We start from the raw sequence: 19,255 nt of genomic DNA on the forward strand, positions 1-19,255 counted from the left end.
GCATTACCAGTCAGCAGGAAACTTCCAAGTTGTCTTGAGTCTGGTGCACAAATTTCATCATTATTTGTTTGCACAGTGCTGTTGGTTTGTGAGACAGTAGACATAGTGTTCCCCTTCATTGTTTTCTGCCTTATTGTGGCGAAAGGGATTGAGTAATTCAGAGGAGCTATGGGCTATGCCATGCAGGGACACCCAAGAAGGTCATAGTGGAGAGTTCTGACTAAACGCAATCCACCTGGAGCAGGAACTGGCAAGCCACTCCAGTATCTTTGCCAAGAAAACTCCATGGACAGACACAAAAGGCTAAAAGATATGGCACTGGAAGATGAGCTCCTCAGATCGGAACATATCCAACATTCTACTGAGAAAGAGTGGAGGAAAAGGAAAAGTAGCTCCAGAGCTAATAAAGTTATTCAGCCAAAGCCGAAAGGATGCTCAGCTGCGGACACGCCTGGAAGAACAACCTTCAGAACATGGCCAAAGAGACTGAAAAACCCACAACAACCCTCAGATCCCAGCTGTGAAAGCCTTCGAAAATACAGAGATAGGGAAATTTGCAGAAAATTTAATGCAGACTTCCAAAGAATAGCAAGGAGAGACAAGAGGGCTTTCTTAAATGAACAGTGCAAATAAACAGAGGAAAATAATAGAAAGGGAAAAACCAGAGATCTGTTCAAGAAAATTGGAGATATTAAAGGAACATAGTGCAAAGATGGACATGATAAAGGACAAAAATGGTAGGGACCTCACAGAAGCAGAAGACATCAAGAAGAAGTGGCAAGAATACACAGAGGAATTATAATAGAAAGATCTGGATGTCCCGGACAACCCAGACAATGTAGTTGCTGACCTTGAGCCAGACATCCTGGAGAGTGAAGTCAAGTGGGTCTTAGAAAGCATGGCTAATAACAAGGGCAGTGGAAGTGATGGCATTCCAGTTGAACTATTTAAAATCTTAAAAGATGTCGCTGTTAAGGTGCTACACTCAATATGCCAGCGAGTTTGGAAAACTCAGCAGTGGCCAGAGGATTGGAAAAGATCAGTCTACATCCCAATCCCAAAGAAGGTCAGTGCCAAAGAATGCTTCAACTACCATACAATTGCACTCATTTCACACACTAGCAAAGTTATGCTCAAAATCCTCCAAGGTAGGCTTCAGCAGTATGTGGATGAGAATTCCCAGAAGTCCAAGCTAGATTTCGAAGGGGCAGAGGAACTAGAGACCAAATTGCTAACATGTGCTGGATTATGGAGAAAACCAGAGAGTTCCAGAAAAACATCTACTTCTGTTTCATTGACTATTCAAAAGCCTTTGACTGTTTGGACCACAGCAAACTATGGCAAGTTCTTAAAGTAATGGGAGTGCCTGACCACTTTATCTATCTCCTGAGGAATCTATATGTGGGACAGGAAACAACAGTTAGAACTAGATATGGAACAACTGATTGGTTCAAACTTGGGAAAGGAGTACAACAAGGCTGTATATTGTCCCCTGGAAGAATATATTATGCGAAAGGCAGAACTGGAGGAATCCCAAACCAGAATTAAGATTGCCGGAAGAAATATTAACTACCTCAGATATGCAGTTGATACCACTCTGATGGCAGAAAGTGAGGAGAACCTCTTAATGAGGGTGAAAGAGGAGAGTGCAAAAAATGGTCTGAAGCTCAACATCAAAAAAAACTAAGATCATGGCCACTGGTCCCATCACCTCCTGGCAAATAGAAGGGGAAAAGATGGAGGTAGTGACAGATTTTACTTTCTTGGGCTCTATGATCACTGCAGATGGTGACAGCAGCCATGAAATTAAAAGACGCCTGCTTCTTGGGAGGAAAGCAATGACAAACCTAGACAACATCTTAAAAAGCAGAGACATCATCTTGCCGACAAAGGTCTGCATAGTCAAAGCCATGGTTTTTCCAGTAGCGATGTATGGAAGTGAGAGCTGGACCATAAAGAAGGCTGACTGCAGAAGAATTGATACTTTTGAATTGTGGTGCTGGAGGAGACTCTTGAGAGTCCCCTGGACTGCAAGGAAATCAACCCTGAGTGCTCCGTGGAAGGACAGATCCTGAAGCTGTCCTTCCAGTGAGGCTCCAATACTTTGGCCCTCTCATGAGAAAAGAAGACTCCCTGGAAAAGACCCTGATGTTAGGAAAGTGTGAAGGCAAGAGAAGGGGATGACAGAGGATGAGATGGTTGGACTGTGTCATTGAAGCTACCAACATGAATTTCACCCAACTCCAGGAGGTAGTGGAAGAGGAAAGCATTAAGGAGGAGAAGAAGTAGGTGGGAGATATAGTGAACTAATCTGCATTTCACTAGGACTGGGCACCAGAGTTGGTCAAAGCTCAAGTTATTGATCAACACAGGCTATCTCAGACCAATTTGTACAAGGTCTGGATCAAAGTGGAAAGCCTGGATTTGGCTCTTGTGTAAGACAAACAAATATACAAATTTATTTGTGTTGAGATCATAAACTGAATCAGAGGGTGTGCAAGTTGCTTCAGCTCTTTTTATAAAAAAGGCATTCCTTAAAGATGACCAGTATTCAAATACATAAAGCTAGCTATCTAAAATTGGGGAGATTGACTCATCTTTTTAGGGTCTACCATGTCTCCAGATTTCATGTACATCCGTGCAAAATGAGAACAGCTGTAACCATTTTGATTCCCCAATGCAAGCCTGTAGGAGGCTTCCAAATTGTCTTGAGTCTAGTGCACAAATTGAACCAGACTGAGTACAGATCACTCTGGGACTGTGTTGAGATCCATTCCAAATTCTCATATTGGTCTCTGAACCAAATTGGGAGACAGAAAAAGAGCCCCACTTTTCATAGCCAACTTTTATACTGTGAATGATGTGTTCTATGCAAGGTGTCTCTGTCAACCTAATTCTATACCACTCATGGGGGACGCAGCCTGCAGTATTTATATGTCTCTCTGTTTGAAGATTTACTCATTTCCCTGTTCTTGTCCTCAGTTTCACAAAGCTTGCAAAATTGCTTTGGAAGCACTTTTGCAAGGGGAAAAAATCCTCTGTTACATGATGGTGACAGTCTCTCTCATGTCCTTCATGAAGATTCTTAACTATTTCAGGTCTTGTGATGCCTTGAAAAAAAGTCTAATCTCCCACTCGCTCTACTGTACATCTTGATAATGAATATTGGCCCGTTATCTTGGCATGCATTCCACGCTGATTAGGAATGGCTGCTGTGCATGTGAAATGCATAATCCTGGAGCTTCAAAGAAGCTGGTGTCAGATGAAGGGTCACTCTGGCATTCTTCCCCTCCTATTAATCACAGTCCTCTCCTATATGGTATCCCTGGCTATCTGGTTTTTTTAAATCTGTCTAGCTATAGACATTGGCTGTGTTGCTGTTAATTTAGGCCAAAGATGGATGCGGTAGTTGCTAAAACATTCTGTAGCCAAAGGTGTATGGCAATTCTCATTGGATTTCATTTCTGAAGAAAACAGAATGGTAATGAGGAAAGCTCTAGGAAAAAGAGTCCACAACAACATACTTTTCTCTTTTTGTGTTCTGGCAGCTTCTGTCTTTGAAGTAAGGGTTATAATTGCTTGTTGGAAAGGTCCATTTATCTTGTATTGTCAATTATTGATGATGAATTAGCTTTTAAGGGTGTCTAGAGGAATCCTGTCTTTATGGCAGGATGCATGGAGAAGCCTTGTGTCTTTCTGCACCAGGCATCTGATTCTGAACGAAAGGTTTTCTCATATTTATTATAAATCCAGAAATTTCAGCCACATTCCTGGATGATTATCTGAGTACATTTTCCTGAACTTCCTCTTATGACTGCACAACCTCAAACAGAGTTGTTTCTGGTTTATGGAGTAGAACAAGGACCTGAGATTGGGCATGATACAGAGGCCCTTGATGTGGTACTTAGGTCTCAGAGTCCATAGTGTCAACTTGTAGTACATTCCCTCATTACGACTGCATTGTGTGGTGTAACATGTTGCCTAACTGTGTCTGTGGATAATATAAGGTAAGTTTCTCAGCTTAATTAGCTAACAACCTAATCTTGCTACAGGTAGTATGTTAAAATTAGGCAATATGCTGGGCAAGTGTAGTCAACTGAAGCCAAATTAAGAGTAATAAGTAGTGAGTAGAATGGAAAATGGAATCCTCAATGTTGTATGGCTTCTGTTCAGTCTTTGTGTCTATTTGGGTTCCTTTTGTCCAATCAATTGTGAAGATGGCTGAGCATTCAAATTCCTTATTGTCAGATTTCTTAGAAAGGGGACCAAGATGAAAAAGGAGTCCACTAATGATGCCAATTTATTCCATTGTCATTTGTAACTAGCCTCCCAAATTAACAGTTTCTAAATCTATTCATTCTCTGAAAAACGTCCGATGTTCAGACAGTGGTGGTTCTTGTAGAAGGCTGTGTAATGAAGGGACTTTAATTGCAAATTGAGCTCTGATGCTGATTACAACTACCAACAGACAACTGTGGCACCACCTCCCCCAAATAAAAGATATAGAGTAAAATTGCACTACATGTTTGTGTTAGTGTGTGCTTTTTATTTTTTCTTTTGCTACCATAAGCTTTTTACTCATGGCACTTGAACCTGAAGCAAGTGATTTTGTCCCGAGGTAGGTTACTGTGCATAAATTGCATAAATTTTAGTACCATAGTTATCTGTTTATATGATCAAATTCAATTTTTTTTCTTTATGCATTACAGCTGGCAAATATTTTGTGCTCCTCATGGGAAGGTCTCTTGAAATTGGTTCATGAGGTAGATGTTGCAAATGGATGTTGACCCCTTTATGATGATCAGTATCTCATCACTACATGGGATCACAGAGGGAAAGAAAGGATTTCATAGGCAAAAATTTAAGAGCCTGAATTATCTGGAGGGCCTTCATGAGTGGATAGCTCACCAGATGGCTTCATCAAATGAAGCCATTTAAAGACACACACCCCATAGGACTCTGGAACATGCACTGTCTATTTGCATGGGTAACTGCAGTGTGGCTATTTTTCTTTTACCAGTATTGGATGGAAAGTGATATGAAGTCTATCTTTAGATCTGTTATCACATATGCTCTTGGTCAGCAAGCCACTTCTTTTGTTATTGCAGTTTACACAGAGAGAATTTTCCATGCCAGGTCATGGCAAAAATCTGCTGCTGCTCTTTCCTGGCCATGGTCCTGATCATTCCTTTCACTTTCAGAGTCTTCTCCTTTAAATAATGTTAAGTCTGTACAGCTAGATCCATGCACCCAATCACCAGAGATACTTTTTGCTAATTTTTTTAAAGAGATGAAGCTCAACCTAGTTACTTTTGAGTCGTATAACCAAGCTACTTCATGATCTCTTTTCACTTGCCCTCTCCAAATGTATTTTTAGCACACTGCATCTAATTCCTTAATACATGTCCAGGCAAATTGGTGCTAGGAAGACAAGGAAATTTGTTAAAAACTGAATCTTGCAATTCTGTGAGAGGAATTGTTTTGAAGATCAGCCCCAGGATAGGAAAGGGCAAGAGTGTTGCTCTGGATATTCCCTATCTGGTTGAAATGCAGAATTAAGATGAGTAGTTTCACCCAGTTGCTGTTTTCTGAGCCTTCCTCTCTCCCTTCCCCACCCCCATTACTGTCCTGAAGGAAGCTGTAGTTTGTCACATAATACAATCTAACCAAACTCAAGAGATGTTTATATCCTTTTTCCTTGAGGGGGAAAGAATTAAAGACTGCACTTGGCTTTGCCATGATTTCAATGTAAAAAGTGTCAGTGCTGGTCAGATAAGGCAATGAAGCTTGGGAGGATGGAGTCACAGATACTGGTTCTGTGGGCTGCTTGGTTGTCTCTGCCATCCCTTAGCACTGCAATCTCTTCCGCATGCTTTGCCACACTCCCTCCAAGGTCTGTTGGAATATGATCAATAGGTACTTGGGGATTTCAGAATCTGCTTCCTATGAACCCTGCCAACGGGAACATAAAGATTCAAGCTAAAATGTTAATGGCACTGATGATCATGGTGAGGCCAGTAGCCACCACTGTCCTCTTCTTTGGCAGATTGCTCATCTTTCCAGTGGGTGGGCTGTTGAGGAAACTTTTCTTAGACTGTAGGAAGGCCGGCAGAATATGTGTTATATTGCACTTTCTTTGTGTCCATGACATTGGAGAACTTAAACCCAAAGTGGCGTTTTAAGGGAAGGACGCAAACACTGTGCACAGCCTTAAAATTAGATTACTTTGGGCGGAGTCGTTTGCACATATTTAAGTTACATTACCTGAAAGTGACAAATATTGGCTAGGGTGACACGGTTCAAATAGGCAAATGTGCCACAAAGTTTGTGCATAGTTGATATTTCAGGGGTACCTCTTCATCTCGGTTCAACGCAGCTCCTTTCCGATGGCAGCTGGCGTCCAACATGGTGTAAGCAGCCCTTATCCTTTTCCTTCTCTGTATTTAAGCCAGTGGTTCTTAACTTTGGGTTACACAGGTGTTTTTGGACTGCAGCTCCCAGAAGCCTTCACCACCAGCTGTGCTGGCCGGGGTTTCTGGGAGTTGCAGTTCAAAAACATCTGAGTAACCCAAGGTCAAGAACCACTGATTTAAGGGATAATTATCATTATGTCCCATCATGTTGAATGCCATTATGGTGACCTTTTCCAGCGTGTTTAAGTATAAAGTACTCAGAAGTGGCCCTTTCTGGGGGGTTTCCTGGGACTACGCACCTGAACCAACACTTGCTGCTCCAGGTGCAGTTTTTTCCTCCTGGGAGACACAATGGAGAACCGAACTCCTGTCCTATTCTCGGAGCTAACTAGCCAGCTCTTTAACCAATAGATTCAGTGCTTTTGTGTTTGAAACCTGACAAGGGGAAAGTCAAATCTAAGCGTCGGATTTCCACAGCCTGTACACTTTGTGTAGGCATGTAGGGCTGGGGACTTCCCACCGCTGTGGTGTCGCAGGCTGCAGGACTGCTGCCGGATGCCCCGGAGCCCCGGCGCTGCCTCGAGAGGTGGAGGCAGGCTGCTCCAGCGGCGGCGGCTTGACATTGCCTTGAAAGGTGCTGGAGGCCGTGCCGTCCGTTGACAAAGGGGGCGGGCAGCGGTGGGGGTGAGAGCCAAGAGTCTTGAGCGCATACTGCGGCGCTTTGGCCGTCGCCTCCTCTTGCGCCCTGAGATGTTGCTGCCCTGCAACTTCGGCGCTTTCTCTCTCTCTCAAAGCCTTTGGCTGCGTTTGAACTTGCGCTGCTAGTTTGAGCAAAGGAAAGGAGCCTTTCGGTTATCTGGCTCTAAGCCAGAAGATTTCAAAGCAGCCTTCTGGGCGATTGTTCTGAATTTCCCGGGCGAAGGGCGGGGAGCAACAAAAGGCTCAGCCTGAAAGATGAGCATACCACCCATGTAGGATGATGGCTGCTCTCGCCCAGCGTGGGCTAAGTTGGAATAGAGCCGGGCTGCGAAGGGTCCGCTTTGCAGTGGCTGGGCAGGCCAGTGCCTCGGTGCCTCCGATCCTTTTTCCTGCTGCTTTCCCTCAAACCAGCGGTCCTTTCTGTGCTCAGAAATCCGAGTTCATTCTACAGCTTCGCAGCCAGTCAGTTGGACAGAGCGATCGCTGGATGATTCCTTAAAAAGAATCAGTTGGCTTTATCCCCTGTACCTTTAAAACACACACACACACACACTTCTGTCTTGTTCGAAGCCTTCTGAGCCTTCGCAATCAGCAAACGGAGCTTTTCCTTTTCTTTTACGAAGTGCGGCATTTGTTGAGTGCCGATCCGGCGGAGTCAATAGGACTTTGTTCCCTTTAAGTGGAGGAGTGGATCGTCCATGCGGTGTAATCCTGCTCTCTGGTGGGAGACGGCCTGAGAGCGAGACTTGCTGTAATGTGATTCCAGTGCCAGCCAAGGCAGAGCGGGAGAAAGAGGAGTGCCTTTTGCAATTTAAGCTGAATGCTTTGATAGATAATAGCAGACATGCTTTGTGGGCTGAAAAAGGACTTGCAGTCAGATTTCGGTGAGTGAGACTCCGATCTTCACCTTCCATTTCTTTTTGTATTACCTGGTGTTTCCCACCCATCCCCCTTTTTAAAAAGAAACTTGATCGTTCAACTTGATTTTTTTTTGTACAGACACGGTGCCCATCTTTAATAGATGAGCTTTTAAAGCTACTCCAATTTTCTGTTGTGCTTTCCATGCTTTTGTTTTAGGCAGTTGTGTGTATAGGTGTGTTTTGTTGCATGCAGGTTGACTTTGTAACCTTGGAAGCTCAGCCCCTTTTAAAAGGTGGGTGGATTATTTATTTATTTATTTATTTATTTATTTATTTATTTATTTATTTATTTATTTAGGTAGGAAGGTAGCTAGCTAGCTTAAATTGTTTCTGGAGGCTTTGTGCATAGCTTTCCGTAATTTGTATTTTCTTTGTTAGCATAAAGCTGATTTCTTTTTCTTTCTTTCTTTTTCATTGAAAGGGAAAGGAGCAGTGAGTGAGTAGTAAAACAGCATGCTAAATATAGCTGGCTTGCTAACTCTGGTGTGCAGCGATCATGGTGGTGATCTTGCAGCCTAATATAATCTAGCACATTAATGATACTAGTGCACTGGGAAAATTGCTTTTGCAGTAAGAGCTGTTTTGCACAGATTAAGGGTGTACTCCCAGGTAAATCCAACGTCTACATATCCACACTTGAAATACACTGCATCCGTCTCGGTCACCCCGTGTGCACACTGACGCTGTAAACTGAGAGGTGACCCTCGTGAACTGCACTCCAATAGTTTACTTTCAGAAATAAGACAGCATTGCCTTTCTCTCTCGTGCTTTTTCTTAAAGGTATTCTTTTAGAAGGAAATGAGAGAGAAAAGATTTTGGTTCTGTTAATAAATTTGCTAGAGGGAACTAGTGCTGATAAAATTCGGTCATGCTTAATTTCACTGATGGACCATTATTGTTTCTAATTTTTGATGCCCTTCCTTTTTAAGTGTGTTGTATGGAGGTTTTCCCTTCTCTGTCTTGGGTGCTCCCCCACTAAGAACTCAAGTGTCTCATCACAAAGACCATCTCCAGAGAGATTGATATACCAAATCTGTTGCACTGGGAGTGGTGGTGCTGAGCTCTTCTGACACCTGTATTATTACAGTAGAAGCTTCTAAGGACTAGAATCCAGTTGCTTAGATATCCTTTTTGCCATCTGGCACTGTTGGTTACAGTTTTACACACATTTGTCTGTCTGTCAGTCTGTCGCTCTGTATAATTGCCAAAGATGATACTTTATGCATGTATAAGCATACTGCAGACAAAGTCTTTCAAATGTACATTTTCTTAATTGGCCTCTCTCGTTTGATTTCTGTTTAAAAAAAGTCATATTCCCATGTTGTCCCTTTCAGTCCTATTTTATATCTGAAATATGCGCTTTGAGCACAAAAGCTTAGTGTACTTCGTTATACCAATTAGCCATGCTTCAAGGTTGTAACTCAGTTTTAGAAGAGAACTTCATGTGTTTCAAGGTTGGTTCATGAATGGACAGAGTGCTACCAACAGTGGAAAACAACGTGGCTTTTGTAACAGATAGTGAAGGGGGCGACTTATCTATGCTGTTGAGAGACCCTTTGAAAGAACCAGTTGAAATCTGTGAAAGCTTGAAACTTGGACAGGCTTGGCTTTCGGCGATAAGTAAAGGCAGTTGGTTTTCATCTTTGTCTTCCACTGGTGTCAGCATCCAGATGTGACTGCTAACAATTCCAGTTGAATTTAATGAACACTTAAGCTTAAATAAACATTTCTTTTTTAAGACTGTTGATTTCCCTGCAACAGTAAGATTATAAAGTAAGATCCCTTTGAAATAAGTTAGCCAGATGTCCTCACGCCTTAGAAAGGTTGGTCTAGTCACACGGAGGTTTCTATTCAGTGTTCACCAAGCTGTGGGACATTCACAGAATTGATGTAGGGTTGTTGGAACTGAAATGTTACTAAGAGGAAACAAATGGCTGACTTCCACTATAAAATACCAATGCATTAAATACAAGTTATACTGTTGGGAACTCTATTTCTCAGACGAATATAACAGCCTTCTATCAGCCTGTGTATTATTGCTGTACACACCACAACTTTCACCAACCTAAGGCTCTCTAGAAATTTTGAGCTTCAGTTCCAAGGATTCCTGACTATTGATTGCACTGCCTGGGGCTGAAAAGAGTTGGTTGCAAATGTACTGTATGGGAGGACACCACGTTTGGGAAGGCTATGAATTATTTCAAAATGTTTTGTGAGCTGGCTTCTAGATAATACTCAATATGGTTGTTTATTGAACCATGTTCCTTATTAAGGGATTTATATTTGTACTGATATCCCATGGTTAGATTCTGAAATTTTCTGAATTTTTTACAGTTAATAGTTAATATTTAATAGTTGAATTTATTGTCATTGTAAGTATATACATGGTATACCCATACAACGAAATTCATACAGGCACCCAGAGACCAGACCCTGGTGGGCGGAAGAGTAGCTGGATCCTGGTCACTAACTGATATTTTCTACTGGAAAACATTGTTTTGTGGGAGAAATGATTGCATATTGTCACCCACCCACACATCCAACAGATTGGCCAGCGGTGCCTCTTTCCACACTTGTCATTCCTTCCTTTCAAACACTGTTTTTGTCTGTGAGTTGGCAAGTGAACAACAAACTTCAACTGCATCCCAAATCCCATCTCTGTTGCATAGGACAGTTCTTCTCAAACCTGGGTCTCCAAATGTTCTTGGAATGCAACTCTCAGAAATCCTGGCCAGCACAGCTGGAAGTGAAGGCTTCTGGGAGTCTTAGTCCAAGAACATCTGGGGACCCAAGGTTCAGAACCATTGGGCTAGGACTTCCAGTCATAAACTTCCCTACTAAACTTTGTGCCATTTTGTGTTCTGTGGCCTCTGCGCCTTCTGCTAGGAGGGGAAACTGGGATATACCATATTATTCCTTGACTTGTAAAGTGGTGTGAAACTTCTGAATCATCTGGGCTTGCTTTAATGCCTACAGTCTCATTTCTGTGTTGTATGTCTTGCATCAGTAGAAGCCTGAGTTGTAGCAATCTGATGCTTTTTGCTGCAGCACCTGCTTTCCCAGAGATTCTGAGCACCAGAAAATCTATATCTGGATTGTAATGTGCCCACCCACAGTTACTGCTGGTGCTGAATTACGATAGTGAAGTCCTGCATTCATGAGAAATAGTTGTATATTTATGTTACATATAGGCTGAGGCTAAGGTGCAGATTGCATAGCATTAACATAGGCCATGATCACACCAATGAAATCTTTTCCCATTTCCCCCTTTGATTTTGTAATTTAAATTTGCAGTCACATGACGCACGACCATTAGTGAATCATTTACCGAGCGAGCGTGGTAACTGCACCATTTCTCACTCGACCAGAGGCTTCTACTTTTTTATTATTGCAGATCTTTTAAAAAAATGTTACATTGCTGTGTGTGTGAATTATCTTAGCACAATGTTTTTGAACTACTGTCACTGTTCATGTCCTTATAAAATGTTTTTCATTTTTTTAAAAAAAATTATGTGGTGTTTGTGTCGCTGCGTCGGTTAACTTCTGTCAAACAGTCTCAACCAGAGGTTCTAGGCACTTACTGAATTAGAAAGAAATGACTTAGTAACCCAAAAATACATTGGGACACACATCCTGGAATAAATACCACGTGACATCAAAGCATGGCAGGAATGCAATTAAAAGTCACATAACCACAGGAGAACATTTCACTGGTGTGACCACGGACACACAGACAAATTCTTTTGCAGCAGTTGTCTAGGACAGTGGTTCCCAACCTTGGATAACCCAAGTGTTCTTGGACTGCAGTTCCCAGAAACTCCAGCCAGACCAGCTAGTGGTGAAAGCTTCTGGGAATTGCAGTCCAAGAACACCTGGGTCATCCAAGGTTGGTCTATTGCCAGATGGGAAATATCTTTGGAACTTCATACATTCCACCTTCAGTTTCATGATTAGAAGAAAGGTGGGATATTACATGTATGGGATAAAATAAATATCTGAAATAACACCCCCTGTTTATTTCAGCCTCTATAGCAGTTTTTTCTCCAAACTTTTATTCCCACTTCAGTTTGGAAGGATGAGTACAGACAAGTAGCAAGGAAATGCAGGGAAGGCATTATGAGGGCAAAAGCTGAGAATGAGCTCAGGTTAGCTAGGGATAGTAAAAGCAATAAAAAAGCATTCTTCAGGTATGTGAGTAGCAAAAGACAAACAAAAGACATAGTGGCACAGTTCCGCAATGGAGATGGAAAAATGATAACAAATGACAAAAAAAAGAAGAAAAAAGAAAAAGAAAAAAAGGCAGAGGTGCTCAATTCCTATTTTAGTTCCGTCGTCTTTTCCCATAAGACAGACTATGAACTTCCAAACAAATTGGAAGTGCAATGGGGGGGGGCAGGATTGCAGCTGAAGATTAATAAACAAATAGTCAAAGAATACCTTACCACCTTGAACGAGTTAAAATCTCTAGGGCCGGATGAACTGCATCCGAGAGTACTGAAAGAAATGGCTGAAGAACTCTCAGAACCGCTATCCATTATTTTCTTGACATCATGGAAAATGGAGGAGGTGCCAGAGGATTGGAGGAGGGCCAATGTTGCCCCTGTCTTCAAAAAGGGCAAAAAAGAGGAACCTGGGAAATACAGGCCAGTCAGCCTGACATCAGTCCCAGGCAAAATTCTGGAACAGATCATAGAGTGATCATTGTGCAGGCACCTAGAAAACAATGCAGTAAAAACTAGAAGCCAACACGGATTTGTCATTATCAAATCCTGCCAAACTAATTTGATCTCATTTTTGTGATCAGGTCACCTCCCTGATAGACAGAGGGAATGCTGTAGACGTAGTATATCTTGACTTCAGCAAAGCTTTTGACAAAGTGTCCCATAATATCCTGATTAGCAGGCTAACTAGGTGTGGGCTGGATAGATCATGTGTCAGGTGGATACACAATTGGCTACAGAATCGTGCTCAGAGGGTGACGATTAATGGGTCCTTCTCTAATTGGGAGGAGGTAACAGATGGGGTACCCCAAGGCTCAGTCCTGGGCCCAGTGCTCTTCAATATTTTTATTAATGACTTGGATGAGGAAGTGCAGGGAATGTTTATCAAATTTGCAGATGATACAAAATTGGGCAGAATAGCTGATACCCTAGAAGATAGAAAGAAAATTCAAAATGACCTTGATAGGATGGAGCACTGGGACGAAAGCAACAGAATGAGATTCAACAGGGATAAGTGCAAAGTACTGCACCTTGAAAAAAGAAACCAATTGCACAGTTACAAGATGGGGGAAACCTGGTTCAGCAAAACTACGAGCGAGAGGGAGCTTGGAATTGTTGTAGATCACAAGCTAAACATGAGCCAACAGTGTGATGTGGCTACAAATGGCAAATGCTATTTTAGGCTACATTAATAGAAGTATAGTTTCCAAATCCCGCAAGGTGCTAGTCCCCCTCTATTCAGCGCTGGTTAGGCCTCACCTTGAATATTGTGTCCAGTTCTGGACACCACACTTCAAGAAGGATGCTAACAATTTTGGAACAAGTTCAGAGGAGGGTGACAAGGACGATCAGGGGAATGGAAACCCAAGCCTTCTGAGGAAAGGCTGTAAGAATTGGGCATGTTTAGCCTTGAGAAAAGAAGGCTGAGGGGTCATATGATAACACTTTTCAAATATTTGAAAGGCTGTCATACAGCGGAGGGACAAGATCTGTTCTCGATCATCCCAAAGTGCAGAACATGCAACAATGGGCTCAAGTTAAAGGAAACCGGATTTTGGTTGAATAGCAGGAAAAAACTTCCTAACTGTTAGATCAGTACGACAGTGGAACCAGTTACCTCGGGAATTGGTGAGCGCTCCAACACCGGATGGATTCAAGAAAAGCTTGGATAATCACCTGGCAGATATGCTTTGATTGTATTCCTGCATTGAGCAAGGGTTGGACTTGATGGCCTTGTAGGCCCCTTCCAACTTCACTTTTCTATGATTTTATGACTGTAAGATTATTTAAACTTAAATATGTTGCTATACACCCTTCCCTTGTGTGCAGTCGCAAAGTATTTGCATAGTTGCTTATGTTTATGGGAAGGTATAAAATATTTCTTTTTCTATAATTTTAGACTGTATTAGCGCATGTTTACATGTTTTACTTGTATATTATAAAAATGGAGGTATTCATAAGTATCAATATCAAGTTAGAATTAAAGTACAGCAATATTTACTCTGTCTTTCACCTCCATCTCCCTTCTGACCATAGTAGACTCAGTGGTGATAAATGAGGGGGGTATTTGTATATAGAATCTGCCTCAGTTGCATATTCTTTGATTTCCATTTTTGTCTATTTGTAAAGTTTTTAATAATTTTATTGTTGCTCCAATTGTAAGCCACCTAGAGTGGTCTAGTATGACCAGATAGGCGGGATAGAAATTAAATAAATAAATAAATAAATAAATAAATAAATAAATAAATAAATAAATAAATAAATAAATAAAGTAGCAAGTTGACTTAGACAAGGACCGACCAGTCTAGTACAGTATTAATTTTTTTATGTAGCCATTGCTGACCAAGGATTCACAGCAATGACTTTTTGCCTTTCCTTGCCATCTGATTCTTTAAAGAGACTGGGTCTGGGGGCTTCTTTGTGCAAATCTCGGGCACTGCAAATGAGCTGGCATGATACAGCTGTAAGTGGTGGTAGATATAGCAACATGGCCGCCCAGGGTAGATTTCATACATTTAATAAATAAAATAAATAAAAATAACAAATAACTGAGTTAGCAGCATAGCTCTGGACACCATTTTTCATCCCACACGGTGACCTAACCTTGTGCCTCTGTACATTGTGCTTAAAGGAGGCAATAGTAAGGTTATTGTTTTTTTTAAAACTCTATTTGGATCCCACAATACTGAATAAGTACTGACCAGTATCGATTATTCCATTCTTGGGGGAGGTGCTAGAGTGAGTTGTGGCCTCTCAGCTTCAGGGGTTCCTGGGTGAGACAAATTATTTAGACCCATTTCAATCTGGTCTCAGGCCTGGTTATGGGACACAGACTGCTTTGATTGTCTTGGTGAATGCCTACGCCAGAAACTGGATGGGAGGTCTGTGTCCCTGTTGGTTTTGACCAACCTCTTGGCAGCTTTCAATACTATTGACCACAGTATCCTCCTGGCCTGTCTCTCTAGAATGGAACTTCTTAGAGAAAAGAACTAACTCAGAAGAAGGTGTTGGGGGAGTCCTGTTTGACACCCTGGCCACTGATGTGTGGAGTCCCTCAGGGTTCTGTTCTGTCTCCTGTCTTAATTAACATCTACATTAAACCACTGGGAGAGATTGTCCAGAGTTTTGGGGTTCAGTGTCACCAGTATGCCACCTAAATCTGAGGAAGCTGTTTTGGCACTAAATCAGCATTTGGTATCACTAATGGGCTGGGTAAATAAACTGAAACTTAATTCAGATAAGATGTGAGTGGCACCGTTCCATTTTGGAGATATCTGATCTGGCCACTATTATACATACCCTAGTTACCTCCCGGTTGGATTACTGCAATGCACTCAGTGTGGGGCTGCTATTGGAAAATGTCAGGAAACTTCAGTGGGTCCAAAATGCAGCAGCCAGATTGTTGACTGGGGCTAGTTACAGGGATCACATAACCCTCCTGGTTATAGCAGCTCCATTGGCTGCCAGTCCACTTCTGGGCAAGTGCTTGGAGCCTATAAAGTTAACCTATATAACCCTAAATGGTTTGGGTCCAAGCTATCTCAAAGACTGTGTCTCCCACTATGAGCCAGCTTAGGTATTAAGATCATCAGGGGAGGCCTTTCTCTCAGTCCCACCTCCTTCACAGGTGCATCTGCTGGGGACACAGGAGAGAAACTTCTCTGTCGCTGCTCTCAGACTTTGGAACTCCCACCCACAGGAGGCCAGGCTGACCCCATCTTTGCTGTTCTTCCGCAAGCAGGCAAAGACCTTTCTTTTCAGAGCTTTCTCTTAGAGACTGGCTACATGAGTCACTTTTAGATGGATTGTTATGTATTACTACTCTTGATTGTGTCTTTAGTACTACTTGTGTTTACCAGCTTTCAGGGTGCTATTTGTTCCTTTTTAATATTTGCATACTTCTTGTTTTAGCTTTAATGTTGTCTTTTAATGACGTAAGCTGCCTTGGGTCCTTTTTAAGAAAGAAAAGGTGGGGTGAAATATTTTAAATAAATAAATAAAATACATGTTTTGTGGCAACTGCTGCCTTTCACCTCCGTCCCCACACTTTGTTAGGTACTGCTTCTCCCTGATTCAGAATTGACTTTACGGGTCATAATTATTAACAGAATAAGCCTGGTTAAAAGAACTGTGAATCAAGATTACCCCAGTTCACATTTCATTTCTACCATGAAGTCAAGGAAACCACTATTTCTCAGCTCTATTCCTCCAGCATGAAGATAATACCTACTACTAAACAAAGCAGGTTTTAAAGGTTACAAGGTATTTGGGACTTTTCTAAATGTTAGGCTGAGTTTTTGTTTGTTTTTTGTTTTTAGCATAATGAAAAGACCTGTTGATAAATGTATCACTGTTTTATTACTCAAGAATCCACAGGTGGGAAGTATTTTTATTAGTATTAACTGTAAAAGCACAGAATATATAGACTTTTGCATTTTGTGTATCTCTTCATCAGCCTGTTGTTATGTGCTGTGAAGTCACTACAGTGATCTTATGAATTAGTGACCTCCTAAATGTTTTTTTTCCTTAAGAGCTCTACTCAGTTCGTGTATGCTGATGCCTGTGACTTCCTTTAAGGAGTTGATCCATCTTGTATTTAGTCGTGTGCTTTCCCTGCTTTTCAGCTTTACCCAGCATTATTGTCTTTTCCAGTAAATTTTGCACTTCCCATGATGTGCTCAAAGTAAGACGGCCTGGCTTTGATTTGATTTAGCATTCTTTCTTTCTTTCTTTCTTTCTTTCTTTCTTTCTTTCTTTCTTTCTTTCTTTCTTTCTTTCTTTCTTTCTTTCTTTCTTTCTTTCTTTCTCTCTCTCTCTCTCTCTCTCTCTCTCTCTCTCTCTCTCTCTTCTTTCTTTCTTTCTCCGTCTGTCCGTCGTCTGTCTGATAATCCATAATGGTAAAAAATTGGCAGGACAGGGAATTCCACAAATTTGGCAAGCTGGTTTCAAAGGTTTCTGGAAGTGTATTTCTACTACCAATGAAGGAAAAAGATTATTGAAGGACTTGCTGTTTTCATTTCAAAATATCTTGGCTTGCCATGGGTAATGATGTCCCTTAACTCTGATCTCCAGTCTGATCTTGGGTTATGTAATATTTTACCAATTCAGAAGGTCATTACATAAAGTGTGCATATTATTTTTATTGGGACAATAATGAAATGGAAAATAAAAACTTGAAAAGCAAGCTCTAAGTATTTTCTTCCCTGTTCTGCATACGTAATGGCTCTTCCTCATTAATTCATTTGCAAAGATTTAATCTATCATTTTCTAAATGAAATACCTGATGAAGGTCTTATAAACAGGCCACCAACATTAACCCCATTGACCCTGTTTAAGCGTGACAAATGGAACTATTTCGTTAGTTGTGAATGTCTGCCTTCCTTTCTTGTCAGAGGAAGTATGTGCATCCTTCACAAGTGTTCTCTTCATTTCTAAACTCATCTTTGTAGGCAGAGAAGCTCCAGTGAGGATAAAGCTACGTTTGCCTTGCTTTGATGTCCAACAAACTGGGAAGGAATGGGTTTCTCTTGTCAGTCTAATAACAATGCCTACAATGCAACAAGAAAAAAGAGTCAGAAATAATTTTGTAGCTCCTGTAGGAACCCAAACTTATTTCTAATTTTAGTGATGCCAGTGAGGATTGTGGGGTCAGTCACCAAATGCAAAAAACAAAACAAAAACAAAAACACTGCTGTTGTAAAGTGTTGGAGAAAAGCATTAGAAAGCACATTACGGTTGTCATTTTTTTAAAGTGGAGGCAATAGTGAAGACAAACTATGAACCCAAACAGTGCATTTCCCTGAAGTAATCCTCAAGATTTACTGCCCTGGCATCTTGTTTGAGGGAAGAAGTCCCAGAGGTGCATATCCAGAAGACTAAAAATTGAGTGAAAGTAAAAGGATTGTCCATACTTCACTGACTTCCCAAATCACTGGCCTGACATAGCTGCCTTAATATGTCTAAAGGGAAGGTCAGCCATGCCCGTACGCTACAGTCATCTACTGATGCTTCTCCATTTGAAATAGGTTGCGGCTATAGAGTTATTCGCAGACACAGTCACTGTTTCTGAATTTCTCACCCCAGGGAGCATCATGGGATGCTTACACTGTTGTTCCCTAAATGAAGGCCTTTTGGGACTTTCTGCTGGGTGCTCAGAAACCTTTTTGTCTGGAGCTATGGGGATTTAGTAACTGCCATACAACAACATTGGGCTCTATGGACCAGTGGTCTTTCTCAATATAAGGCAACTCTCTGTGTTTGTATGAGCCTTTCTTTGAACTATTTTAGTATGGGGTGTGCATGGGTGTGGGTGTATTTGGCTTTATTTAGTTTATTTATTTATTCCATTTCTATCCCGCCTATCTGGTCATATTGACCACTCTAGGCAGCTTTGATTTGCTGTTTGTTTTGATTGTTTGCTTCTTTTTCTCTGGAAATCACTAGCAAAACTAACAATGAAGGACAGCGTAGAAATTCCTTTTGTTACATTATGTGCTGTCTAGTTGTGACCCGAGTAGGGTTTCCAGAGTGTGTCAGAAATTCAGGTGGTAGTTTTATCCATGCTTTACCCACACATTGAGTTTCCATGGCTGAGTGAGTATCAGAACTGAGGTCTTCTGAGACCCAGTCCAACACTCTATGCACTACACTACATTGGCACAGAAATTCCGTACTCATTTTTAAAAAAACAAACCATAGTTTGTTATGACTCAGCATTTGATCTAATGAGCCTCATAACACGATTCAGTTGATTAATGATCAGCTCAGTTTGTGCACTTTTTTTGTGCGTCTTCAAAACTGCATCACAACTCCAACTGTCGTCATAGTTCCTTCATGGCACAACAGAAAAACAGCATGTAATCCCTGAGTTAAAGAGGAACCCATGTGCAGTTGCTGTGTCCGGCATGCGGAACGGGACAGTGTTGTCTTAAGTACAAGATGATTTTAGAAAATATATACGTATGTGCAAACCACCTGGCCTGTTCTTTGGGCCTAGTTTAAG

The 19,255-nt window shown here is 41.5% G+C and overlaps 1 protein-coding gene across 8 annotated transcripts in view; it reads left to right on the plus strand.

Annotated features, from left to right (window-relative positions):
* Positions 1–19,255, plus strand: part of GRIP2 (glutamate receptor interacting protein 2) — a 557,587-nt gene that overhangs the window by 367,622 nt on the left and 170,710 nt on the right. The window contains exon 1 of one of the 8 annotated variants that reach the window (XM_020802806.3): positions 7,193–7,996. The exons of the other annotated variants lie outside the window; for them this stretch is intronic. Within the exon in view, the coding sequence (XP_020658465.2) occupies positions 7,957–7,996 (40 nt within the window). The 5' untranslated portion in view covers positions 7,193–7,956. Of the gene's footprint in view, positions 1–7,192; positions 7,997–19,255 lie in introns of those variants that run through there. 8 annotated transcript variants of the gene reach the window in all.

The sequence above is a fragment of the Pogona vitticeps genome, chromosome 2 (assembly GCF_051106095.1).
Source record: "Pogona vitticeps strain Pit_001003342236 chromosome 2, PviZW2.1, whole genome shotgun sequence".
NCBI classification, from domain to species: Eukaryota; Metazoa; Chordata; class Lepidosauria; order Squamata; family Agamidae; genus Pogona; species Pogona vitticeps.